The sequence below is a fragment of the Cyprinus carpio genome, chromosome B12 (genome assembly GCF_018340385.1).
Source record: "Cyprinus carpio isolate SPL01 chromosome B12, ASM1834038v1, whole genome shotgun sequence".
NCBI classification, from domain to species: domain Eukaryota; kingdom Metazoa; phylum Chordata; class Actinopteri; order Cypriniformes; family Cyprinidae; genus Cyprinus; species Cyprinus carpio.
In genome coordinates this window covers 11,266,588-11,294,580 of record NC_056608.1, presented here as the reverse complement: position 1 = coordinate 11,294,580, position 27,993 = coordinate 11,266,588, and the positions used below count along the sequence as shown (strand labels likewise).

The 27,993-nt window shown below is 34.0% G+C and overlaps 1 protein-coding gene and 1 pseudogene across 2 annotated transcripts in view; one reads left to right on the top strand and one right to left on the bottom strand.

Annotated features, from left to right (window-relative positions):
• shisa9a (shisa family member 9a) overlaps positions 1-1,205 on the bottom strand; it is a 31,695-nt gene extending 30,490 nt beyond the window's left edge. Inside the window, exon 1 of one of the 2 annotated variants that reach the window (XM_019120566.2) lies at positions 272-1,205. In XM_019120566.2, coding sequence (XP_018976111.1) covers positions 272-789 — 518 coding nt within the window. In that variant the 5' untranslated portion in view covers positions 790-1,205. The remainder of the gene's footprint in view (positions 1-271) is intronic. The other variant, XM_019120565.2, reaches the window with a different exon arrangement.
• LOC122139039 lies at positions 1,066-26,764 on the top strand (annotated as a pseudogene).
• Positions 26,765-27,993: the final 1,229 nt, after the last annotated feature.

Below are 27,993 nucleotides of genomic sequence, written 5' to 3'. Positions count from 1 at the left end.
TTGAAGCGCTCTAACGTTCAAAAACAGAGATGCACGATGTAATGGCATCTCGAGATGCGTTTTAAAAAGTGTAACTTCTCTTAACTTGACAGAGATGAATAAACGCAGAGCTCATGGCATAAGACGCGTGCAACATCAAAGAGCAAGCACATTTACAAAAATCGAAAAAGAATCTATGGCAAAGCACGCTGTTCTTACCATAAGCGTTTTTGGTCAGATTCAAAAAGAAAATGAAGACTTCTTCAAGCCATCATAACTCTCAGTTACTTACCGAGACATGCTTTCTCTGTGAGGTCTGTGAGCCTTTTCTAGTCCAAGTTTGGTAAATATCCCGACCAGTGCCATGATTGCCACTACTCCACATATTATATACACAATCAAGTTTGTTTTATCCTTGGTTGGATCATGTCTAGGGTCTAGGGTTTTCTTATAGGGTGGCTGTCCTGTTAGCCATACTGGCGTATCGTAATTTTTGCAGGTGCTCTGATCCAAACGAGAGTTTTTATAAGCGCAGCAAAATCTGAAGCCACAAGTGCCGCAACAGTATAAATAATTGCCAGTGTGACAAACGAACGGCGGGTCCCACTGTCCCATGACATCATAGTAACCCCGACATTTGTCCTCAGTATGTGGAGGTTCAGAAACGCTCTCCTCATCCCGGGACCCATTGGATCCTGAGAGCATTATAAAGCCCTCGAGCTGCTGCTGCTGCGCTTCTCCGACCGCGCTGCACAACAGCACCAGAACTTTGACCAAGAAGTATTCTAACAGCAAGACTGTCCATTTCATCCTGTAGTCTCCTGGAGGCTTCCTTTGGAGGACAAGCTGAGACAGAGAAACGACTTGGTACTACCACTGACAGAAGGGCATAAATCCACGCGAGTGAACAAAGCCATTCGGGGAGGTTTGCATTTTAAAATAGGTAAATTAAGACCGCAGATGTTTGTAAAGCCCACTATGACAGCTGCTGATCTCAATCACAATTGTTCTGTTGATTCTCAAGTACTTTTCTGCGCTCTGAAACCACTGCGCCAACTACCCTGAAGGCTGTCTTTGTTTGCGATGATGACAGGAGAGCAGAGGCAGAACTGTGGAGCGCGCGCGCTGAGAGTGGGAGAGACAGTGCGTAAAGGGAAGGAGGAGACATCGGAGGGATTGGACAAGAAAAAAGTGTTCTGTAGTAAAGAACCACAGAGAACAGTTGCCGTCTGACTTATGTTACTATATGCAACTTGCCAACGAACATCATTTCTTCTCTGGCGTTTAAAATACCTACTAAAGGCTCCTGTCTTAAAAAAATAAAATCGCAAAATACTGTAAGCCTATACAGATCCAAACCAGTTCCGCAACTTGACTATACATATATGAGAAAACACCAGTGCTAAATGGTTTTGTGGCGCAGTGCGAGGGTCTGCGCAACCCCTTTGCGAGTTGCGTCTCCACAGTGCCTCTATTGTAAAGCAAAGTCATATTCATGATACGAGTTCGTGTAAAACGTTAAACGTTCGTTAAAGTAAAATTATTAAAATAAAAGAGTAGATTTTAAACTAATGGCTTTTTGGTTGTTATTCTTTATTTATTATTATTTTAAAAGTGACAATGCACGATAAACAAACGCACTCAAGTCTATTATGTAAATGCGCCAACAATTTTATAACCTTTTACAATATATATTTTTAGAATTAGTATACTGGCAGAAATGTGCCATTCCAACTCCGTAGCTTATAACAGATTTTGCATATAGCCTAGCTTATCGTCTTTCTTTCTTTCTTTCTTTCTTTCTTTCTTTCTTTCTTTCTTTATTATATTGTATAGTTTCTTTCTTTCTTTCTTTCTTTCTTTCTTTCTTTCTTTCTTTCTTTCTTTCTTTCTGTATTGTATTGTATTGTATAATATTTATTTTATTTTACAGCTGCTGATCCCCATCCATTTTAATTGATAAAGAGCCAAAGAGTAATTTTTAGATAGAATGTCCCACATGGTGTGAGAAATAATTAAGTTTTTTATATTAAGGACATAGCCTACATATTGTTTATGCCAAATATGCAACATGCGTCTAACCTCCACATATGAAGGACCACATTTACCTAATTTGTATATTTGTATTTACCTAATGAACCTTTTTTAAGCTACCATCTACATTTATTATACACTGCTAATGCAATCAGAACACCGTCAATCATCGAATATCACGAGTTATAGGCCTATTGTAACTCAATACAACAGACAAATAAACCTATTTTAGATTTTAATTTAGTTTATTTAGTATTGTTTTCTCATGTTTTACATTGGAGTTTTTCTTTGATGCTTGTTTATATAAAAAGAGTGATGCTATTGACTACTATTTTGAAGGTAGTGTCACTGTCTTTAATTTTGTAAATTGTAAAATATATCCATATTGAGCATCAGAGAGACAACTTTTGATTAGTTTCTGGTCAGCCTGTCTTTGTCCACTCTGAACATTCCCAGACATAGGCTAATACATCACCAAACACATCGATTCACAAACTCACTCATTGAGTAGCTAATAGTGGTGGAAAGAGTACTAAGAAATTGTACTTAAGTAAAAGTATTGCTTTTTAAGGAATAATTTACTTGAGTACAAGTAAAATTGCTGAAAAATAATATGACCCAAGTAAGAGTAAAAAAATAGTTTGCTGAAAAACTACTCAAGTTACAGTGTTACAAAGTACTTTAGTAATATTTTTCTATTTTTACCCAAAATGAGACGATGTGAGCATTATGGAGCAGTATCAACCCTAACCCTAACACGCATGTACTTTAATGTTTCACAAGTGAGACCCAGAAAATCCATTATATGGACAAATGCATCAGATATCACTACAGCTGAAAAACATGCCGATATAGATGCTTTGACTGATGAAACGTTTAAGACATTAAACACCCAATTGCAATGCAATGCTAATTGACATAGCTTGTATCACAGTAAAGATTATTATAAAGAATATTTTCTGTCTCACTATGAAAAGCAGCAAAATGGAACCACAGAAGCTTCAGTTTCAATCATGACTGATGTTATATAATGATTTTGAAACAAAACATGATATTACTCTCATAAATTGTCAAGTTTGACGCTATGTTAAGCAAACATACTACCTATCCCTGTTGCCAGCAACTGTTTTGTAACTAATTTTGAAAAGTACATTCACGTATAAGATTATGTGGTTGTTTTTAAGGCAGAATAGTTTCTATGCTGTATTAAATGTTATGTCAGTTAGCACTGAATTATTAATAAATGATATATATTATCTTGAAATGACCTGAAATGACCTTTTTTTTTCTACGGCAATAGTGAGATGGCTTTGTCCATATTAGGGATTTCCTTTTGGCTCATTTCCTCAGAAATAGAACAAAATGTTTTGCAAACTAAAATTTCCCCTGCTATTCTCACTGATCATAGAGTTTTAACTTTAAACATTAAATCTGAAGATGTCCGATGTAATTGTAGAAATTTAGGCTATTGGAAATTAAATAATTATTTTTTGCACCATCAAGATTATGTGGAGCATATCCAAACATTAATAAATAAATACTGGACACAGGCAAATATTAGAAAGGAATATGGCACAGTTTGGGAACTACTAAAGTTTGGAATAAGAAAATTTAGCATTCAATTTGAAAAAAAAAAAAAAAATGGCCATGAAAAAAAGAACACGTATTCAAGACATAATCAAAGAGATTTCAAATTTAACTCAGTTACCTAACCACCCATCCAATAGTGATGATTTAGAACATTTACAGAAAGAATTAAACTGTATTTATCAAGAAAAAGCCAGAGGTGCCTTTGTAAAATCTAGAAGGAAATGGATGGAAGAAGGTGAAAGAAACAGCAAATACTTTTTTAGTCTTGAGAAAAGGAATGCAGAAATAAACTTAATTAGAAAATTGAAAATTAACAGTACTGTTACTGAGGACCTAGGCATGATTTCTGAATTTGTCTCTAAATATTATGCAGATATTTATTCTTTAGGTGAGGATCAAGACAATGTAATTTGTTTTAAAACGTTGTCTTTAGAAAGTAAAAGTGTTCTCAAGACTCTTTTTCTAAATGAAATTGAATTCTGTATAAAGCTCTTAAAAACAACAAATTCCCTGGAAATGATGGGCTTACATTACAATTTTATAAAGTTTTTATAAATGATATCTCTAAATTCCTGTTAGCAGTATATGAAGCAACTAAGTGATATGAGGCGCCGCGTTAAATCATAATTAGCAAAAATATGCCAAAGTGGCCCGCTGCTCGTGCCGCATGGCTCGTGTGAAAGACTGCTGTTTCCAATGAATATGTGTGCGTGAGGCACCAGCGCGATCAAAGTCACAATTCACAATTATTGGTCACACAGTAAAGGCATAATTCAAAAATGCAAAGTGTTAGCCAGTTTGAAAAATCAAGAATAATAACAGAGTTAATAAGAATTATTTGTAAATGCTGGACGTTCTCATTTCGCTCTGCAAATGGAACCTTAAGATTATTATTATTATTATTATTATTTTAACCAAGAATGAACCTATATATATATATATATATATATATTTATATATGTATATATATATATATATATATATATATATATATATATATATAATATATATATATATAGATATATATAATGACTGTTTAAAAAAACAATAGCATGCATAAGAGCCTTGTGTAACAGCCTTTCTTTCTTTAATTTTTGGATGAGTAGACTGTAGCCTAAGACTATCCTATTTTTTTTTAATGGCTTTTAAGTATGTTATAATGTATATTATAATGTTATTGTTGTTTAACGTCTTCCTTTCAATTTTACAATTACATTCAGTTCGCAATCCGTCCCTTTGCGCCACCTGGCGGTAGTTTCGCGAATGATTTTAACACGCGACTGATTTGCAGGTTAACGCCGCGGCCCTGCGGGCGGCGGCGGTACGCGCGGGCGGCATTACCATTTTGGATGTCTACCTACTGTACATCACTTAAACAAGGTGTTATCACCTTGATCCCTAAAGGTAAAAAAGATATCCTTTTATTAGAAAATTGGCGATCTATCTCATTACTAAATAATTATAAAATAATGGCATCAATTTTTGCAAAACGTATGAAAAATGCATTAAATTAGATAATTGATGAAACTCAATGTGGATTCATGAAAGGTCGCCACATTTCTTCTAATATTCGTTTAGTTATTGATTTAGTGCAGTATAGTAATTTATTAAATGGAGACCCTTTAATACTTTTTCTGGATTTTAGAAAAGCTTTTGGTACAGTAAGCCATAATTTTATTTTTGATTAATTAAAATTCTTTGGTTTCTGACAATATTTCATTAAAAAAAGTAAGGGATATGTACTGTGGTAGCAGTAGTTCTATTAAACTTGCCGATGGAACAATCCCAAAAAAAATCTACAAAACTAAAAATCAACACCAATTCAAACATATCTGCAATATGATACGTCAACATTCCTTCAAAGGTATTGCAGTTCATGAAAGACAAATTAAAATATCGCAACTTGCTGATGACATGACAATTTTCCTTTGTGGTAGTTCTGAGGTACCTCTGGCTTTGAATAACAACAATAATTCCACAAAATTCACTTTAATATTAAAAATAACAGTACCTCAAAATCAAAAACTCTAAAAATGCTGTACTTTAATACTCCTAAAAAAATCATAAACAAACTATTAATCAAAAAAAAACTAAATAAAAAAATACTGATCCAATGGTCAATTTAGACTTTATACCATATTGAAAAAATGCAAAAGAGGTATAATTCATGGTTGGCGAGAGATCTTTCTATTCAAGGAAGAATTTTATTAAGTAAGGCAGAAGGTCTTTCGAGAGCAGCATACCTCCTGTCTTCACTTAGAGCCAAAAATATAATATCACAAAAAAATAAAATACTCTTTAATTTCATCTGGAGAAACAAGCCTCATAAAATAAAAAAGTGTCCCTGTGATGGGGGGTTAAATGTTCTTAATTTTACAGTTTTCAACCAAATTTTACAAATTAATTGGCTTAAAAACTATTAAAAAAAAAAATCAAACAAGTATTTTCAATATTGTCCCATATCATTTATTTGAAAAACTTGGGGGATTACATTTTTTGTTGCAGTGTCCTTATATAACTGGCAAACTTCCCATTGCTTTGGCCAATTATCAAAATCAAGCATTACTTTACTGGTCAATTTCATACAAACACAATTGAACATAGGTAATATTACTCATATTAACAAGTCATTGTATATGGAGAATTGGGTAAGAATGGGCAATTATACGCTTACCCTAATTTTATTTATTTATTTATTTATTTTTTTTTTTTTACAAAATATGACTTTTTTATTATTTATTTATTTATTTATTTTTACAAAATATGACTTTTTTTGTAAAGGAAAAAGTATTTAACAAAGTAATCAAGGCTATTCCTAGTGGCAAAATAATTTTAACCAAATTCTCTGATGTAAATGTTAATAATACAAGCCGACAAAATCTACAACTTTTTGTAAATGGTCTCTCCTTTTTTGACAAGCATTTTATTAACAGTTTTATATGAAACTCCCTTAATGTTGGACCTAATCCTCCATGTAAATCAAAATGGCTTAAACCTCACTGTATATCTGCAGCATCTGGATGTTACCATATAAATATGTAATTTCTAATAAAGTAAAAGAAGTACTTTACAAAATTATTCACAGATGTTATCCTTTAAATGCAGTTGTTAGCAGATATATTAATAGTGTTTTTGTTAAATGTACCTTTTGTAATGTATCTGCTGAAGATATTGAAAATGTATTTTTCTATTGCCCTTTTTCTATTTCTTTTTGGGTTGACTTTAAAATAGACATAACAAAAAAATTAAACAAAGCCCTTAATTTAGAATCTCATGATATTTTACTTTTTTATCAAAACCCATCTTTTTCTGATAAACATATTTATATTATTGATTTGTTAATTATCATAACAAAGTTTTATATTCATAAGTCAAAAGTAGTTCAAAAGAATCCATCATATATTACATTTTGTAACACTGATCTTAAAATATACTTTGAAACCCTTTCTAATATGAGATCACAAAATAAGAAGCTTATAAAAACAATACAAATTCTTTAAATTTACTGCTGTTGTTCTGTTTTGCATGCTTTGAGATGAGCAACGTTTCCTTAATTTTTGTTGCTGTTTGCGAATTTTGAGATGAGCAACGTTTCCCTGTTTACATTGTGCTTTTGTGTGATGGAACTGAATAAAACAATTAAAAAAGTTATTACTTCTACTGGGCCATTTTGGATTTTCTGCATGAGAGCACCCTCCGACTTCGAGTATGAATTAAACATGCACTGCATGAGAGTGTTTAGTACTTCATAATGTCCAAATTGTCAATGGTAAAGCGCATCACCTCTTTTGACGCGATCGACCCGGGTCCGAATCTGTCTTTTGGCTAACTTTTTTTCTCCATTTTCAAATCACATCAGAAAAGCATTTATTTAAAAAAAATTAAGAAAATAATCAAAAAGTTGAAAATAAAGCATGGTAGGGTTAGGATAGGTGTGGGGAGGGCTTTTATCCCAATAATTCAATTAGATTCGATTCAATTCAAGTTTATTTGTATAGCGCTTTTTACGATACAAATCGTTGCAAAGCAACTTTACAGAAAATTAAGTTTCTACAATATTTAGTAGTAGCTTATCAGTGATGACTGTCGGTTTATGTACATATGGCAGAAATGTACGGAAAAATCAAACAATGAACACTATTAAAAGCAATTATTACACTTTATGATGCAATCAAACTTATAGCAAAATTTTGTAGTTCTGTATGTTGTTTCAGGGTAAGCATGATCTGAGGTCCTCTGAGGGGTTGACATCATCTCTTCTCAGGTGTTCTGGATCCAGTCTGAAGCTTGTGTAAATCCTAGTAACCACAGGATGTCAATCCCATGGCAAAAACAAAGAAACAAATAGAGACATAATTAGCATACAGTAACTGCTGTTCCAACCATGTAAAAGTAATTTGTTTAACCCAAGCTAAAGAATAATAATGCACATTTGATCAACTGCAGTCCAAGATTATGAGATCCATTATTTGAATGCTTGGCCAATGAGATGTGTCTTTAATCTATATTTAAACAGAGAGAGTGTGTCTGAACCCCGAACATTTTCAGGAAGGCTATTCCAGAGTTTGGGAGCCAAATGCGAAAAAGCTCTACCTCCTTTAGTGGATTTGCTATCCTAGGTACTACCAAAAGTCCAGCATTTTGTGACCTTAGGGAGCGTGATGGATTGTGGCATGGTAGAAGACTAGTTAGGTACGCAGGAGCTAAACCATTAAGGGCCTTATAGGTAAGTAATAATATTTTGTAACTGATACAGAACTTAATAGGTAGCCAGTGCAGAGACAGTAAAATTGGAGTTATATGATCATATTTTCTTGACCTGGTAAGGACTCTAGAATCTGCATTTTGGACTACCTGTAGCTTGTTTATTGAAGATGTAGGACAACCACCTAGCAGTGCATTACAGTAGTCCAGTCTAGAGGTCATGAATGCATGAACTAGCTTACATGTTTCGTAGCTTGGCAGTGTTTCTAAGATGGAAGAATGCTGTTTTTGTAACATGGGAAATATGATTTTCAAAAGATAAGTTGCTGTTTAATATAACAGCCAGATTTTTGACTGTAGAGGAAGTAACAGTACATCCGTTCAGTTTAAAATTGTACTCTACGAGATTCTGTGTACTGTTTTTGGTCCAATAAGTAATATCTCTGTCATATCCGAATTTAATAGGAGAAAATTATTGGTCATCCAATCTTTTACATATTTAACACACTCTGTTAGCTTAGATAATTTAGAAGTTTCATCTGGTCTCGTTAAGATATATTGTTGAGTATCATCAGCATAACAGTGGAAACTAATCCGGTATTTTCTAAATAATATTACCAAGGGGCAAAATGCATATTGAAAATAGCAGAAGACCTAGGATCCTTGTGGCACTCCATATTTTACTGGTTATAAATGAGATGACTCCCCAGCCCCGATCTCACGGCAATTCGTACATATTTTACGAGGTGGCTAATTCGTACGAATTCGTACGACCACACTCGTACAAATTCATACGATTTTTGCCAAATCGTACGTATTTTACGAGTTGCACATTCGTATGAATTTGTACGAATGACCTACACCAAACCCGCCCCTAAACCTACCCGTCAGTGGGGTCTAGCCAAATCGTACTAAATCGTACGAGTGAGGTCGTACAAATTCGTACGAATTAGCCACCTCGTAAATCCTATCCAAGAAACCAACAAAAAAATACCAGATGACTCCCCATTTAAATAAACAATGTGGTAGTGATCGGACAGTGATCGGACAGGTAGGATCATCTTAAAACCATCTTAAAGCCTGCCCTTGAATACCTGTATAGTTTTGTAATCGATCTATGAGTATGTCATGATCTATGGTGTCGAACACAGCAAAGTAACATAGCAGTAAAACTAGCAATGAGATGCAGCCTTGGTCTATTGCAAGAAGCAAGTCATTTGTAATTTTAACAAGTGCAGTTTCTGTGCTATGGTGGGGCTTGGGACCTGACTTAAATTCTTCATAGAGATCTTTTTTTTGCAGAAAGGAGCACAATTGAGTAGACACAACTTTTTTTAAAAAATTTGACATATATGGAAGATTTGAAATGGGTCTGTAAATTTGCTAGTTCACTAGTTGTGGTTTCTTAATAAGAGGCTTAATAACCGCCAGCTTGAATGGTTTTGGGATGTGACCCTAAAGATAACGACGAGTTAATAATATTGAGAAGTGGTTCTTCTGCTACAGGTAACAACTCTTTCAGTAATTTAGTGGGTACAGGATCTAATAAACATGTTGTTGGTTTAGATGCAGTGATAAGTTTATTTAGCTTTTCCTGTCCTATATTTGTAAAGCACTGCAGTTTATCTTTGGGTATGATGAAGCTGAAGTATTAGACTCTGTAGAATCTACATTTGTTATTGTATTTCTGATGTTATCTATTTTATTGGTAAAGAAGTTCATAAAGTCATTACTATTAAACTGTTAGGGAATATTTAGATTGGGTGTGATTTGGTTATTTGTTAATCTATCCACTGTGCTAAATAAAAACCTTGGACTATGAGTTTGTGGATATGTTCGGCCCTGGCAGCTTTTAGAGGTTGTCTATAGCTGGACGTACTGTTTTTCCACGCAATTCTAAAACTTCCAAGTTAGTTTTTTCGCCATTTGCACTCAAGAATACGAGTTTCTTTTTTGAGAGAGTGGGTATTACTGTTGTACCATGGCACAGTACGTTTTTCTCTAACCTTTTTCAATTTGATGGGGGCAACAGCTTCTAATGTATTAGAGAAGATAGTGCCCATGTTGCCAGTCATTTTGTCTAGTTCATATGTGTTTACTGGTACACAGAGCAGTTGAGAAAATCAGGAAGTTTATTTGTGAATCTGTCTTTGGTGGCTGGAACAATAGTTCTGCCTGGACAATAACGCGGAGCCATAAAGTTAATATCAGTGTTACGCTGAAAGCACGATACCAGGAAATGGTCAGTAACATCATCACTTTGAGGTATAATATCTATATCAGTAAGATCGATTCCATGTGATATAATTAAATCTAGCGTATGGTTAAAATTATGAGTCTGCCCAGTGACATTTTGCTTGACTCCAAAAGAGTTTATTAGGTCAGTAAACACAAGTCCTAATGCATCACTTGTATTAACAACGTGAATGTTAACATTTTTGCTTTATCAACTGGAGTCAATATAATATCACATATATACGCAAAAAAAATAAAGTTTTGCAAAAGAAAATAAAGTTTTGCAAACAAAAATTAAAGTATTGAGGAAAATAATTTTGCTTTTTGCAAACAAAAATAAAGAATTGCAAAAACATAAATGATACCGCGCGAAAGCAATGATTTTGCAATACATATTTTCCATGGTCATATCTACAATTTTATTTGCAACACTGATTTTATTTTGCGCGTCAGTCTAGTTTGAGCTTGCGCTGCAGTTTTTTCTGTGCGCTTCATTTTTCTGCGCGTCTCGCTTTGTGACACTGTTTTGACGTGGGGGTGGAGTCAAGGGGCAGGGGCGTGTACAACATGCCTCCCTGGAAGTGACGTCATCGGCCCGAGACGCAGCTCACTGATCCAGGTACTGTCATGATGAGCAGATGCATGCGAGTGGATCGCTTCCTTTTATTCACTAGCATTAAAACATGCATGGTTTCGTATTTATTAACTTTATTAACAAATGTATACGTGTATTAGCAGCGTTTGCTCAAGTTAAAGAAGTTGTAACCATGCACATCTGTTGTTTATTTCTCTCGATGTGCACTCTTTTACTGGCATAAAGTTGGCTTGACGTTGGACGTTCGATACTCGCAAATCTAGGGACCGTCTCTAAAGTTACATGCGAAACTACTATACACTTCTCTAACGTCAATAGCATGCAAGGAGAATGACTAACAGTCATGAAAACAACTGTTAACTGTTCATCCAGGTGTCAACTATAATGCACACCTTTTATATTTTTTGAAAATTATTAAAATAAACTGTAAATCATATGTAAAATATTGCTACTTTTCATTACACTTTTCATTAAAGTGCACTTTAGAGGATGAATTTAACAATAACCCTATAATAATAAATACTAGAATTATAAATGAATAATTCGCTAGTTTCATTTGTAAATGAAAACACTAATTTAACAAAGAACGTTAATTAGGTAAGCAATACACGAATTAAAAGGGGAAATAAGCATAACAATAAATATAAAAATATAGCCCTATTTAATATAATATTATTATCAATTATTATATACGTTTAGCCTATATGAATAAATGAATGATGCATTTATATAGCGTTTTATAATGTATTGTTGTACACCCAATTCGCTGTACGATCATGTGGGGGGTCTCTCCTCAACCACCAGCAGTGTGCAGCATCCACTTGGATATATTATATATATATAATGATAAAAATAATAAAAGCCTTATATGCACATATATTACATAAAAAGACACGATCAACGGACTGTGGGATGGATAAAAATATTTGATCAATCTCTGATAATCTCAGGTTGCTATGGTCACGCGGGTTTGTTTATGCATTAAACTCGTGGCAAAATTAAACCAAAAAGATTCGAGCTTAATTTTTTTTTTATCTTACAATGACAGTCATTTATTAATTTATGCCAGGAGTTATGTAAATGAAAAACGAAGTCGAGATCGATATAAAACTTGAGTCATAGACCTCTTTAATGATGTACGTTATAGTTTATGAAGTGAATTGCATAATTTTACATTAAAACTAGCAGTAACTCTGAACTAATGTGAACAAAGAACGCTTCTGTGCGCTGGCGTCCTCCCACAGGTTAGATCTTAAACAAACACTGTTAATACACATGCAGTTAACCAAATGAAACAATACACATTTAATGCTATAAAAGTGTGTGACTGGCATAAAGTTGGCTTGACGTTGGACGTTCGATATACGCAAATCTAGGGACCGTCTCTAAAGTTACATGCGAAACTACTATACACTTCTCTAACGTCAATAGCATGCAAGGAGAATGACTAACAGTCATGAAAACAACTGTTAACTGTTCATCCAGGTGTCAACTATAATGCACACCTTTTATATTTTTTGATAATTATTAAAATAAACAGTAAATCAAATGTAAAAATATTGCTACTTTTCATTACCGAATGGGCTCAAATTTAAAATATGCCATAATTTGAAGCTCAATAGCATTTGAACAGAATGACTCAATTTCATAAAACATACTATAAAGTGTTCATCTAGGTGTCAACTATAATGCACACCATTCATATTTTTCATAATTATTCAAGTAAACTGTAAATCATATGTAAAATATTGCTACTTTTCATTACCGAATGCACTTAAATACAAATTTAAGCTCAATAGCATTTGAACAGAATGACTCACTTTCATAAAACATACTGTAAAGTGTTCATCTTCGTGTCAACTATAATGATACACACCGTTCATATTTTTCATAATTATTCAAATAAACTGTAAATCATATGTAAAATATTGCTATTTTTCATTTGAGCTTTTGAGCTTTAAATTAAATATTACATAAATTTGATAACAAAAACAATCAAAAATAAACATATGATTTACAGTTTATTTTAATAATTATCAAAAAATATAAAAGGTGTGCATTATAGTTGACACCTGGATGAACAGTTAACAGTTGTTTTCATGACTGTTAGTCATTCTCCTTGCATGCTATTGACGTTAGAGAAGTGTATAGTAGTTTCGCATGTAACTTTAGAGACGGTCCCTAGATTTGCGAATATCGAACGTCCAACGTCAAGCCAACTTTATGCCAGTAAAAGAGTGCACATCGAGAGAAATAAACAACAGATGTGCATGGTAACAACTTCTTTAACTTGAGCAAACGCTGCTAATACACATATACATTTGTTAATAAAGTTAATAAAACGAAACCATGCATGTTTTAATGCTAGTGAATAAAAGGAAGCGATCCACTCGCATGCATCTGCTCATCATGACAGTACCTGGATCAGTGAACTGCGTCTCGGGCCGATGACGTCACTTCCAGGGGAGGCATGTTGTACACGCCCCTGCCCCTTGACTCCACCACCACGTCAAAACAGTGTCACAAAGCGAGACGCGCAGAAAAAATGAAGCGCACAGGAAAAACTGCAACGCAAGCTCAAACTAGACTGACACGGCAAAATAAAATCAGTGTTGCAAATAAAATTGTAGATATGACCATGGAAAATATGTATTGCAAAATCATTGCTTTCGCGCGCGGTATCATTTATGTTTTGCAATTCTTTATTTTTGTTTGCAAAAAGCAAAATTATTTTCCTCAATACTTTAATTTTTGTTTGCAAAACTTTATTTTGCTTTGCAAAACTTTATTTTTTTGCGTATATATGTGATACCAAGAGGTCTCAGAGAATTAGTACTTTATCAACGGTAACCAAGAGGTCTGAGAGGAAATCTGCAAATTATTTTAGGAAATCTGTATACGGCCCTGGTGGTCTATACACAGTAGCCAGAGCAAGAGATACGATAGATTTCTATTGCATATCTGACAGTGTAACATTAAGCAGAAGTATTTCGAATGAGTTAAACTTGTATCCTGTTTTGTGGGTAACATTGAGAATATCACTATATATTGTTGCAACACCTCCCCCACGACCAATCTGACGGGGCTCATGCTTATAACAGTAGTTTGGTGGAATAGACTCTTTTAGACCAATATAATAATTGGGTTTTGGCCAGGTTTCAGTCAAGCAGAGTACATCAAAACTATTATCTGTGATCATTTCATTAACAATAAATTCATAAAATGAGATCGATCTAATGTTTATGAGCCCACACTTTAAAAATAGTTTTTGTTCATTTATTTGACATTGTTCTGTGCCGGACCATAGATTCTCAGAAGATCACAGAATCTGCGAATCTGCTTCTCCACAGCCTCCAACATGTCCTCACCTGCACTCAAAGGTAGACATACATCCGCCATTAAAGCAAGTAACAGTGAGTAAAACAATGTTAATGTGTGTGAATAGAGTATTAGCAATGTACACGAGATTAGCGGCAACCATGCTGGTGATGCTAACGGGCTATAAGCTAATAGCGGACTTGGGAAATCAAAATAAAACTAGTGATAACAAGGCACTCTGATTGTTTTTGTTGTAGAATACGATAGAGGATATATTCACACATTATAGAAAAAAAAATTATGGTGTATAAAATTAATTTTAAGAATAGACGATAAAGAATTAACTAAACGGAGCTCAAACTCAAAACACACTCAAAACCAATAAGGTGGTAACCATTTATAATTTGAATTAAAATGAAAATTTACACTCAGTACGTTATTATTGCACACTGTTTTATAATGTATTACAATGCTGAGGTGCAGATAATTGACACTATCTGCAATAAGTAATTAGCAGAATATCCTGCTATTTTAACTATCTATAGATATTTGCACTTAGTGTAAATAGCATATCACTAAAAAATACTGCTATTTTCACTTAGTGTGAATAGCATCTATCGCTAAGATATGCTATTTTCACTTAGTGTTAATAGCATATCACTAAAAAATACTGCTATTTTCTCTTTGGTCTAAATAGCCTCTATCGCATTATTATCACATTATCACACTGTAGTTCTTTGTCAGTTTTTTTTTATACTTTGTACTTTTGGTGAAAAATAAATGTAGTGAAGCTGAATACTTTAGTTTTATTCTACTCAAGTAAAAGTACCACAATTTAATTATACTCAAAAAGTAGAAAAAATAAAAATAAAAAAAGTAGCCTATGTGTGCCGACTTTAACCTTTGATTTGGTGTTTTTTAGTGTGTAAGTGTTTTGTGTCCCTGTGTGCTTCCTCTGCTTTACTGCTTATGTAAATCCAGTCTGAAATCTTCATCTCAGACTAATTTCTTGCTTATTCTTTGCTTTGTACTGGCAGTGTTGACATCTGCAACTTTTTTCCTTTTTTTGTGTGGAAAAACCTACATCAGTGACTGTTAGTGGATGCTGTGAGTTGAGTTGATATTTTAATGCTTTATCACAGGAGGCTTTTATCTTGACTTATGATTAGGTTAGCAGTATTTGAAAGCTCTGGGAGTCATCTGAGATATCCCTCTGATTTATGTTTGCTGAAAGAGGCTTGTGCTTATCGGCTGTCATGGGAGCTTTGTCTGCTCCTCTCAATTCATGTTGTTTAAAGTTGCCTGAAAATAGTTTCCAGTCTCTGGGGACTGCACATGAAAGAGTTAGACAACAAACAAGATTCCAGGCAGCAGATGGTACATTTTAAATGCTTTTTGAGTTGGTCCGAAATCATGTGTTTTTATTTTATTTAATTATTTTAACCAGGTTTTGTGCTTTCCCAAAGAGATGCTCGAAGCATAGCAAACACTTCATATTGTTAGAATGACAAAACGATTGGAAAAACATGGTTGCTCCATAGAGACTGATGTTGAAACTTTGTGGGCTTCATTACTAATTAAAATGCAGCTCATTTGAAAAGTGTTTTTTGAATTGAAAATTTTTTTTTTTTTTTTTTATAAAATGACACAATAGATTTGGCATCTGAGAACAGATTCTTATTCAGAATTTCATTTACAATTCTATAACACATGGATTCTTCCACAATGCCGATGAAATACAATACTGAAATACTCTGACAGAGTTTCTTGCATTACTTATTAAATGGTGCTGCAACACCACAGTGCAGCCCGTTTATTGAACAAATGACTCTTACGAGCCAGTTCTTTTTAGTAAACCAGAAACATGCTATATGCATCCAGTGTAGTCTTACTCCCTAACAAATGACATGTGGTACACTTTTAATAAATCAAAAAGCATACATCACAACCACTGTAGCCTGGCAACAGAATAAAAGACTTTTATGAGCCAGATCTTTTTAGTGAATCAAAAAACATACCTGGTCACCAAATTAATGAATCTTGAAACAGTTCTTTCAGTGAATCACAAACTTACACTGCAAAAAGTAGCCTGGCCACTGAATGAAGACTTTTATGAGCTGGTTCTTTAAGTGAATCTAAAACATGCTGTGCAACCAAGTCTGACTCCCCAACAAAATGACTCTTAAGAGTAGTTATTTTAGTGAATCAAAAACACACTGCACAACCAGTGTTGTCTGACTCCCCAAAGAATGTCTCTTATAAGCCGGCTCTTTTTAATGAATCAAAATCTCAGCACAAGCAGTGCAGTCCAACTCCCCTATAAACTCCTGGTTCTTCATAGTGCATCTAAACATATACTGCACAAGCAGTGGAGTCCAACTGCCAATAAATGACTTTTTTGCTAGTTCTTTTTAGTAATCAAAAATGTACTGCCCAACTTGCATAGCTCAACTCCACAATGATCAACTCTTATGGGCCAGTTCTTTTTAGTGAACCATACAATTTACAATTAATTGTGAGACATAAATCTTTGTGGTTACTGACTAGTTGTTCATATGACAGCTAAGGATAAATCGGAATCATAAAATTCTTTTCCCTACTAGGATGCACTGTCAGGATCTGGAATAGATAGAAATTCTCTATTTTTCCTCTAGCTCTCGAGACTTGCTGCTCTGTCAAAAACCTCTTCACACACTCGGTGTAAGTGAGTATAGTGGAAAGCAAAGACAAAACTTGTATGATGTTCCCAGCAGGGGTATCTTCTTCATTTATATTTTGACCAAGTTTTAATGCTGGAAGTTTCTCAAAGAATCATGGGTAAAAACTGTTTCTGAGCTGTATTTGTGTTGTAAACCCTGAGGTGTGAAAATTAACTTTTTCCTGCCGTTTTTCCCCTTATAACACAAGAAGTGCTGTGAAGGTGTTATGTACAGCTGAAGTTTCTATGCGACAAGTGAGACAAATGTTTCCACACGTTCCAGGTGTTAGAGCTGTGCCCTTAACTGACTCTCTCACTTGAGATAAAGATTTTTATAAATACTTTAAACAGTTTGATTGTTAGCATCTTATGTTTAATTATGCAAAACATTGTATGCATTTTCCACAAACACAGCATTAATAATTGAGATTTTTACAGTAGATGGTTTTTCAGCCTCAGGTTATTTTCTCCTGTCCTTCCCAGATGAACAGAAGGAGTGGAATTGTGATTCAGGAGGGGATGACTGGACTGAGGAGGTCCAGCTCACAAAATAGGCAGTCCAAGCAATCAACAAACTACAACCCAGACCTCGCTTCCTGGTCCTGTGTGGAGTCCTATAATAATCTGAAGAACCTATTTTTATTTTATTTTTTATTTTTTGTGCAATAGAAAGGTTCCATGGATGTTAAAGGTACTTCATGGAACTCTCAATGCCAATAAAGATTTTATTTTACAGAGTCTTGGCAAAGTATTAATAGTAAACACAGTCTGTTGGTGTTTAAGTAATTTGTAAGCAGGATGTGTGCCGAATAGGGCAGGGCGGTATTAGAATATATTTATAGCATATTGGAAACAATATGAAGTGTGTATCAGTAGAGATTTTGCTATATTCTGTATATTGGTGGACGTATATCCGGACAGTCTTAAAGTGACAGCAGTTTAATATACCTGCACGTGTCTATGGTGTTATTTTGAAACAAACTACGTAAAATAAATAAATAAATAAAATAAAGGAATAATTCACCGTTCTTAACTTAATCTTGAGTAGTTGTAATCAATGTATGTTTTACTCATACAGTGAAGATTCTGCAGTGTTTTATTTTTACATTTGATTATTAAGTTTCTATAGTATTTCCTTACCTGCCTAGTACTACTGTTAGATAGACCAACTGGAAAAAAATTCAAGTACTTTATTTCTTTTGTATCTTTGTTAATTGTATTTGTCTTATTGTTTGTAATTTGCTCCTATTTTTAATAGTAATAATAAAATACCTTTATCTGTGATCTAGGCCTAAATTGTTCCTGTGAAATTAATGTATTAAAATAAGAACATGAAATGAATGCATTGATTATTCTGTTAATATTAATCTAACAATAATGGCAAGACTGCTCTTAATTTATTTCTTTATTAATTTATTTGCTTATAGTCAGTCACTATCTTGAAAAAAAAACTGTTTATATAATTTCTACCTTTGTTAGAAGGTTGAAAAAAAACTGTTTATATAATTTCTACAGTACCTTTGTTGTTGCTTCATTTTTTTTCTTTTCTATATTTCAGGTAATTATTAATCTTATAATGAATTGATACACATATTTAATGTTCACTTGTGAAGGGCTTGGATGCCTCAATACAGTACATTGCATTTATTAAAATAATATTTAACTGAATAGTTTTAACATTTGAATAACAAAATACTATATTTTATATTACTATTTATATGTTTCTATTATTAATATGATTATTATGATGATAATATGATTCTTTGTAGCTAAATAAGTGTGTAGTTGCATATTAATTATTCAAAATAAACAGTGTAATTTAACTGGTATTGCTGTTGACTTCTACATGTAACATTTTTTAATATGTAGATAGATAATAGAAAAGATTACATGCAGGTTATACATAAGATACAGGTTCAATTGTAGAACAAAAAGTATAGACTGTATTAGAGAAAAAGCACACCTTAAGGTTCATTTATTTTATGTTTATGATTGAAGAGGCAAGGATTGCGTCGAGAGTCTCTTTATTCTTCAATCGTCTCTAATCTTTGAGGTGGCTGTTATGAATTGGAGCTTGTGGAGCTGTGGACCATCTGCATGAGCGGACTACCTGCAATCTCGGCACTTATCTAATTGCCTCAGCTCAAAGCACACAGGGAAATAAAAAAATAACCTCTGAAGACCAGGCGGCTGTTATTCTGCACATATGAATGTGTTGACTGGAAGTCACCTGTGAAGGTGACGAGAGTGTTTGTACATTAGGTTTCAAGTGTCGGGTCTCTAAATCAATGTTTCTTGCACTTTAATGTCTTGCACATGAGTGCTAGTATCATTTAAAGCTGTCTTAAATGTTTCTCACCAAGTGAATTTAAATCACCCAAATGTTGACAGTAACTGGTTTTTCAATGGCTGACTTATCAGATTATCCCTTTTAGGATCCGAGGGAATTCTGAAGTGTCATATTTGCCTGATTTAATATGAGCCCAGGTTTGTGGGTTCCCTGCTGGATGTAATTTACAGGTCAGGTTATGATAAGCTGCCTGTAAATGCACAGCTATGGAATTTTATGAGGTTTGGAGACCTTTAAACGGCCTGGCATCAACACCCATTAGTGTCAGGCCAGAAGAGCAGGCAGAGGATGCCATATGCATTAAACGCCATGTCTGTCATTCAGTGTGTTTTCCTTTTCTGCTCAGCACAGGCTTCACCAGACCTACGCCTCTTCCTCCTCACCAATCATCATTAAGCATTAGGGTTTGATAGCAGAAGTCAGTGACAGAGAACAGCTCCCTCAAAGTTTTATTTGCCTTTTGCAAATCACAAAAATCACAGAAAAATAACAACACACCAGCAGACAAATGAAAGAAAAGCAGGGGTGTGATTCTGATCTAACACTCTGTTGGATGATGGTTGATTATATCTAGACAAGGCTGCAAACACGTTTTGACAAAGCTTCTATAGCAATGTTCATTAATGAAGTAATTTCCTAACTAATAGATAGATAAACTAACTCCTAACCCTAAGCTTGTGGATTCGAGTCTCGAGCTGGCAGTACCAGGACTGAGGTGCCATTGAGCAAGGCACCGATCCCCCAACTGCTCCCCGGGTGCCGCAGCATAAATGGCTGCCCACTCCTCTGGGTGTGTGTTCATGGTGTGTGTGTGTTCACTGCTGTGTGTGTGCACTTTGGATGGGTTAAATGCAGAGCACGAATTGAGTATGGGATGAGTATGGGTCACCATACTTGGCTGTATGTCACATCACTTTTTTTTTTCACTTTCATTGTTGACTCTGAATGAATTTTCAATTTTTGATTCAAAAGTCCACTTTTCTCTGTATTTGTTTTCTCTAGAAATGGTTTTGTTAAATGTCAAGTCAGACACACAATGAAATGTGTACAAACATTTTAATATAGAATTTCCATTTAAAGTTTATTGCCAGTTTCCACCTCAGAGCAAATAAATAAAATAAAATAAGGTGATGTTATTGTGAGATAAAAAGAAGAAAGAAAAAAAATGAAAATTTTTAAGATGCAGTTACAAGTCTAAAATTGCAATTTGTGAAATGCTTGAATGCTACAATACATTGTTTTTTTATATATAAATAATATAGTTTTAACATTTAAAAAGCAAAATACTATATTTTATATTTATATATGTTACTATTATTAATATGATTATTATAATATTATTATTGATTATTAAAATTCTTTATAGCTAAATAAGTGTGTTGAGTTGCATATTAATTATTTCAAAATAAACACTGACCAATTTTATACTGAGATAAAGTCCCAATTATGACTATAAAACTTACCACATTATCCTGTCCCTTAAAATGCGCACCTATTAATCACTGTTTATTCAAAAGTTATACTTAAAATAGTTACTCATTCAGCTGATGCACTGCCAAAAAAAGATGTTCTTGCCTACCCTGGTGTTACCAGCAGGTGCTGTTTTGTAACCACTTGTAAACATTGCATAACCTACGGTTTGTGTCTTTTTTTAAGTTATACACATGGCTGGGTGCTAAATAAACACAGTGCCATGTCAAAAACGAACAAAAAATATAGTTAAATATGATAAGGTAGCAAATAAGTATTTAACTTCTTCCACTATATACAAAGTGAAAGTTATGAAGGTGTGCAAAAGAAAAATGATTAGTGTATGATATTCTACATCTGAGCGACCTTAATAGCAATATATGTGTGTGTGATAACGTTTATATGTGCATTATAAAGGTTTCTGCTGGTTTGTTAGTGTTGCAGGCCCCTGGCAGAGTCCTCATTAAGTGTCTGGATAGATTGGGTGTAGGAGCTCCTCCAGAACCTCTCAGTATTGACCCCAAGGCTTTGCTAGGCTTTTTCTGACTGCAGCAGTAAGAAAAAGCTGTTGTTTGGATGGCAGGGATCCGTAATGATTTTTTTGGCCTTAGTCTTGCTCTGCCTGGTGTGGTTACCCTGCAGGCTGGGCAGTATACCCTCTGTGATTCATTCAGACCATCACACCTTGTGCAGGTCTGGTGTGGTGCAGCTCACACAATAGACTGTAATGCTGCCTGACAGGAGGCTATCTATAGTGCACCTGCAAAAGAATATGTGTATCTTGGGGAACATCCTGAACTACTTCTCTGAGGAAAAGAGGCATTGCTGTGTCTTTGTGATCGATTTTTTTTCTTTTGACTCACATGGAGCCGAAGCAGTCATCCTTGAATTCTGCGGTTTCAAATGGCTGGCATCTTGCTGTATTTTTTTGACTGAGCTTGTGGAGACATTCCACCATATATGTGAAATTCCACCATTCCACCATAAATGTGATATTTGTCATCTTTAAAGGGAAGTTTCACCCCAAAATGAAAATTGTCATCATTTACTTGTCATTAAAAACCATGACCTACTTTATTATGTGGAACATAACATGAGTTCTATACACATTGAAAGTGGAGGGCTGGGTTTTGACACAAATTTCACCATTCGATTCTCATTCACAAGCTTGATTATTTATATTGATTATTTTGGATACATATCAGGTATAGTACATGCCAAATTTTTTCAAGGAAAAAAACCTTTCTCAGCTAATGCTATAAAATATATATGAGAGTCAGTTGGTACTACATTATAATATTGAAGGTTAAGATTGACTGATCTGTGCTGTACAACTGCTTAAATTGCACTTAATGAAATTTTTATAATAATTAAGTTACAATTAGCGACTTCAGTTAGTTTTATTTGTTTTAAATATACACATTTAAATGATGGCTGTCATAAAAACTTGGATGGATTTATTCAAACATAAAACATTAAAGAACAGTAAAATATATATATATATATATATATATACAGAGATATATATATATATATATATATATATATAATTAATGTTATATGGTGCATATATTTAGCAAAATGCTCCTCTCTACAGTTTACTTTTCTGGCTGACTAAGGAGTTTATGTTCACCGAATATGCTTTCTGAGGTACAGTAAATGTGATGCATGAGTTGTTTACAGGCTGTTATATTGACGTCTTTGCGCGGCTGAAACACTGACTGAGCGATTACATGAGACAAGATATGGATTGTAAAGTTGTACTCTTTCTTTTAACTTACCTTCGGATGTTTAGTCATGTTTATTTTGTGCTGAAAGTGGTATTAATGTGGAGGAGATGATCAGCTGACATGCGCCTAACGCTACAGCGATTTACCACTCCACATTAAACAGCGCCAAAACGGCATTTATTGTTTGAATGCTGCAATACAATGGACATACATTGAAATCTGAGACTCTGTTTCATATTAAAAGTACCAATGCTTATTAGTATTTATTGGATGGGAGGTGCCCTTCAATGTTGCTCCATTAACTGAAAATAGGCTACGCTAATCGATTCTTGGTATTTAAGAATCGATATCGTTTCGCAAAAATGAGAATCGATTAAAATCGAGATAGCCTATCGATATTTTTTACCCAGCCCTAGACCAAATTAGTAGAGGTAAGCTAAGAAAGTCTTCTCAAAACATATGATAGCTTTCTGTGAGCAACCTATTTGTTATTAAAAAAAAAGTGTTATTCACAAAGAAATCTTCGCAATTCTGAAATCTCATTCACATTCACATATCATACAATTTCAAAGAGGTTGGTAAGATTTTTTTTTTATGGTTTTGAAAGAAGCATTTTATTTAATCAAAATTAAAATAAAAGCAGTGATATTGTGAAATTGTGATGTGTTACTTGATCGTTCAGAAATCATTTTAATGCTGATTTGGTGCTCAAGAAACATTTCTTATTATCAATGCTGACAATAGTTTGCTACTTAATATTTGTATGGAAACTTTTTGCATCATTATAAATGCCTTTATTTATGTGTCCTTGTTCAATAGAAGTATTATATTTTTAAAAAACACAGAAAAAAAAAATCTTATTGACCCCAGAATTGAATTACAGTGTACATTATGTATGTCTTGTAACCATCTGTGACACACTTAGTTTGAATATGTGCATATTCAAATCACACTAATATAATGACATCTTTTAATTAATAATTAATTAATTTTCTCTATGGCGCTGGTCGTCATATAATGAGCAGCAGAATCATTCTACCTTACATTACTTTTTTGGTTTATAGAAATAAAATCATACAGGTTTGGTAACGATGAGAGGGTTAGTGAAAGAATTTTAATTCTTAGGTGAACTATCCATTTTTTACGACTCTTTTATTGGCAATCTCAGGGTTTAGGACAACCCTGTCAGTCAATATTTCCTTCATTAAACACATGCTGTGACTCTTCAAGCCTCATCGGCGACCAAATCTGATTTTATTTAAGCCGTTCTACCTCCTGCGTTCTGCCTGTCATAATGAACAGTGAGCGGCAGCATGTTGGACAAGCAAAGTTCGGCTCGGTAATTGAAGGGCCGGTCCATGATATCGGCACAGAATCCTTGTGAGCTTTCTGGTTCAAGGACTTCTCCTGACTGGCAGCAGGAGAGATCATCGAGGGAGGTGATTAGATTTGGAGAGCACTGAACCTGATGCTTTCCTTATGGGGACTATAAAAAAACGTTTGCCTGCTGCCTGTAGCCCTGTGTGTGCTGTGGTAGGGGACGTCTCAGAAGGTGAGGCAGGGGTTTTCTTATCCTTCTGTTTCCTCTTACACATACGTTTGGTTTTTAATTGCTGTTGAAAGCGGATAAAAGTGAAGTTCTCTGAGGAGCAGCTGCACATCAGTGGGCTGACCAGAGGGAAATCAGCTCTGGAAGAGCCCTTTTTCTCTGTATGTTTATCTGATAGAGATCTCGTTGGGAGAGATTTTAATAGGTTTCTGTGGGATTTGGCACTGCTGGGAGAAATTGGGGACCTGTTGAAATTGAATGTTACATAACTTAGAGAGAAAGTCAAAGTGAGGCTCAGTTTCAGATATTGGGAAATGGCATTGATCACAAAGTAAGAGTAGTAATTGGCCTATTCACATCAAGAACACTTGCTTTTTTCAAAGAACACAAAAAAGAAGTTGCTTAAATTTTTTTTTATATATATTATATATTATATATATATATATATATATATATATATATATATATATATATATATATATATATATTATATTTATCTATTTTTAAACCTGTAAAACTTTCTTATGTCGATCAAAAAAAAAAAAAATAATAATAAAAATAACAAATGGACTATTTTTTGTTGTTGTTGTTGTTTTCTGTGATCACAGAAATAATTTATCATTGTCACTTTGTCTAATGGAAAAGATCTGTGTGACAATTACCTCTACAGGCATACTTTTGTGTAAACAGCTGAAATAAATAAAATTATTATTTCAAACAATCACCATCATGAGAGGATTTACCACATATATCTACAGTATACACATTTAAAATAACATTTACATATAGCATTCCAGTTCTTTATGGTATGTCAGATTCTCTTGTATTCTGTCTTTGCATGAGAGAAAACTGTCATAGGGCACAACATACAGTAAAAATACATTTACTACTTAGGCTATACTTTAGCCTCTAACTCAATCAGTAGCAGGGAAATATAACAATTTACTAGCCAGTGACTAATGACAGCCATTCTTTATCTTCTTGGCATACAATTTAGTTGCATATGTGAGTGATTTGCTGGCATTGAGGGTTGCTTGATAATAATCTACAAAAAAATGTTTCGGAATTTTTAGTAAAGTTAATTCTCTCCATAGACCAGAATCAAGGTCTGTTGGTTTAGTTTTCTTTGTCTAGTATTCACAACACCACAGTCACTAATGCCAACTCTAATTTCAGCTCCGCTACTCATTGAGTTTCAAATTCACAGCAGGCAATTAGCAAGTTGCCCTACTTGTCATATTAGAGGTAACCTAAGGCTGTTATTAACGAGCTTCAAAATTCAACGCTTAACAGTCTGCCTTTACTTTAGAGAAATGCGGTTGGACCGAATGCTTCCGTATCTTCTGTATGAAACAGAAACTTTATTCGGAATCCTCCACATATTGCCTGCTTCAGTATTCTTTTGAAGATGGAAGGAGCCATTGAAGATAGTATTTATGTACTATCACATCTGGAGCTGCATCTTATTTTCCAGTGAAAACCAACTGTTTTCAACTGCTGTGTTCATTGCTGCTGTGCTCAATATTGCTCCGAAGGATTTAACTGTAGTTTTGTTGTTATATATATAGTCTTTTCTGCATATTATTCCACAAATATATATATATATATGTTATATATATATATATATATATATATATATATATATATATATATATATATTTATATATATATATTTATATATATATATATATATATATATATTATATATATATATATATAGTGTGTGTGTGTGTATATATATGTATATACAGTATATAGTTTGAGATAACATGTGCAAATATTTAAAAATCAAATATTTAAAAATTAAAAAAATAAACAGATACAACTTGCTCTGCCTAAAACCAAGTCCCAATATCCTGTTGTTGAAATGGTTCTCATTACAGTATTAAATTGGGTTGCAGATGCTCTTTTTGGACTTCTTTAAATGTGGCTCTTTTCATTTTTCAGGATGTCCGTTCAGAGAAGAACAGGTTAAGGACCTCAAAGAAGGACTGAGAGGCTCTGACCCCGACATTCCTCTTGTGTTCGTCAGCGGCAAGCACGATCTTGGCAACACACCCACTCCGGAGAGCTTGACTGGGGCGATGATTACTTCAGTTTTTGGGTGGGTGGGGTGTTGTGTTTGGTGTTGAACTCATAGTTCTTCTTCGACTCATCAGGCTGCCCTGAGTTAATGGAGGCCGATGAGGTCTGGCTGGGGAGCCAGCTGCAGAGAGCCATCCAGACCCCCTCTCGCCAGCACATTCCCCTATTCCTCCATACACCCGATGAAGAGGATGACTACTTCAACCTGCAGAGGGGAATCAGAGAGCGCTTGATCCAGAGATTCAAACAACAGGTGAGAAGAAAGCACTTGAGCCTTACACATCAAACATGACAAGTGCCAAGTATTCATACCTCATAGCGTAAAGTATCGAAGAGTGCTCTCTCATTTAGGCTTTTCCCGAAAAATGGGCTAAATAGTAATCAAAATGTTTTTATTCCAACATTTTTTTTTATGTATGGATCTTCTTTTTCCCATAAGAACAGCAGTACTTAAATTATATTGATTTGCATTTTTTGCATTGCTTTCACAAGGCATAAATAAACAGTTTTAGTTCTCAGTTATAAAGTTAGAAGTATAAATCTGCTTTTCAGTAAGTTCAAAACATTGACTTATGGTTTGTTTCTGACTGATTTGCCAAATGGTTAGATAAAAAAAAAAAAAAAAAAAAAAAAAAAAAAGCAAAGCACCAATTGATTGATTTGTTTGTGAACTAGACAGAAAGGGTAACATATCAGTAGCATAATGGATCAGTGTACAGTAGGCCTACAAACAAAATAATTCATTCAGTTAGTTTTTTGTTTTTTCAGTAAAGAGTGTGAACTTTTCATATTAAACAAAACAACAAGTTTTCATTGTTTTTATTCAGTAGAATTGTGTTTCATTCTTTAAAAAAATATACAATAATTTCACCTTTATTTAACTAGGTAATCAGAGGGATTTTCCCCTAAATAATAATCAAAATTATTGATGCAAGAATGCTGCAGTAAATGGTTCATTTATGGTCACATGATGGAATAGTGCCTTTGTCTTGTCTATGGCTCTTTAATTATGCTGTGAGTGCCCTTGAGTGCTTTTACAGGATACATACTAAAAGCTTTACACAGACAAGAAATATGCAGGTTGTCCATACACCAGATTCTATTATGAGTGTAGACTCTATGATGTGCATAGGTTAATTATTGATCATAGAACTCAGAGCAGGTCGAATCAGAGCGGATGTTGTTTTATTTAACAGCTGTGTGGACATACACGGCATACATTATTCGATACTCTATTCTAATGTTGATATCTAATGAGCATTTTTAAAGCAAAGGGACTGCCCTTTGCTTAAATAAAGATTTCCACTATTAACAGGCAACTCAGACTTTCAGCCTGAAAAGACTGCATTCAAATATCAAACAAATACAAAAGCATACAAAAATATGTCATAATAAAGAAAAAATGAAGAAGAAACTGCAATGTTATTATTACAGCTGTCAAATGATATGTCAGATTAATTCACTCTCCATTCATTTTCAGTTAGTTCTGACACCATAAACTATTAAATGAGTTGCTGTTGGAAAAGTATCAAGTAAATCCATTGGGTTTAGGGTTATGTGAGCCATGAGGGAAAAATACAGATCTTTCTTTGTTCCAAAGGTTAGTATTCAAAATAAAAAATATATATTAATCTTATATAAATATATATATATATA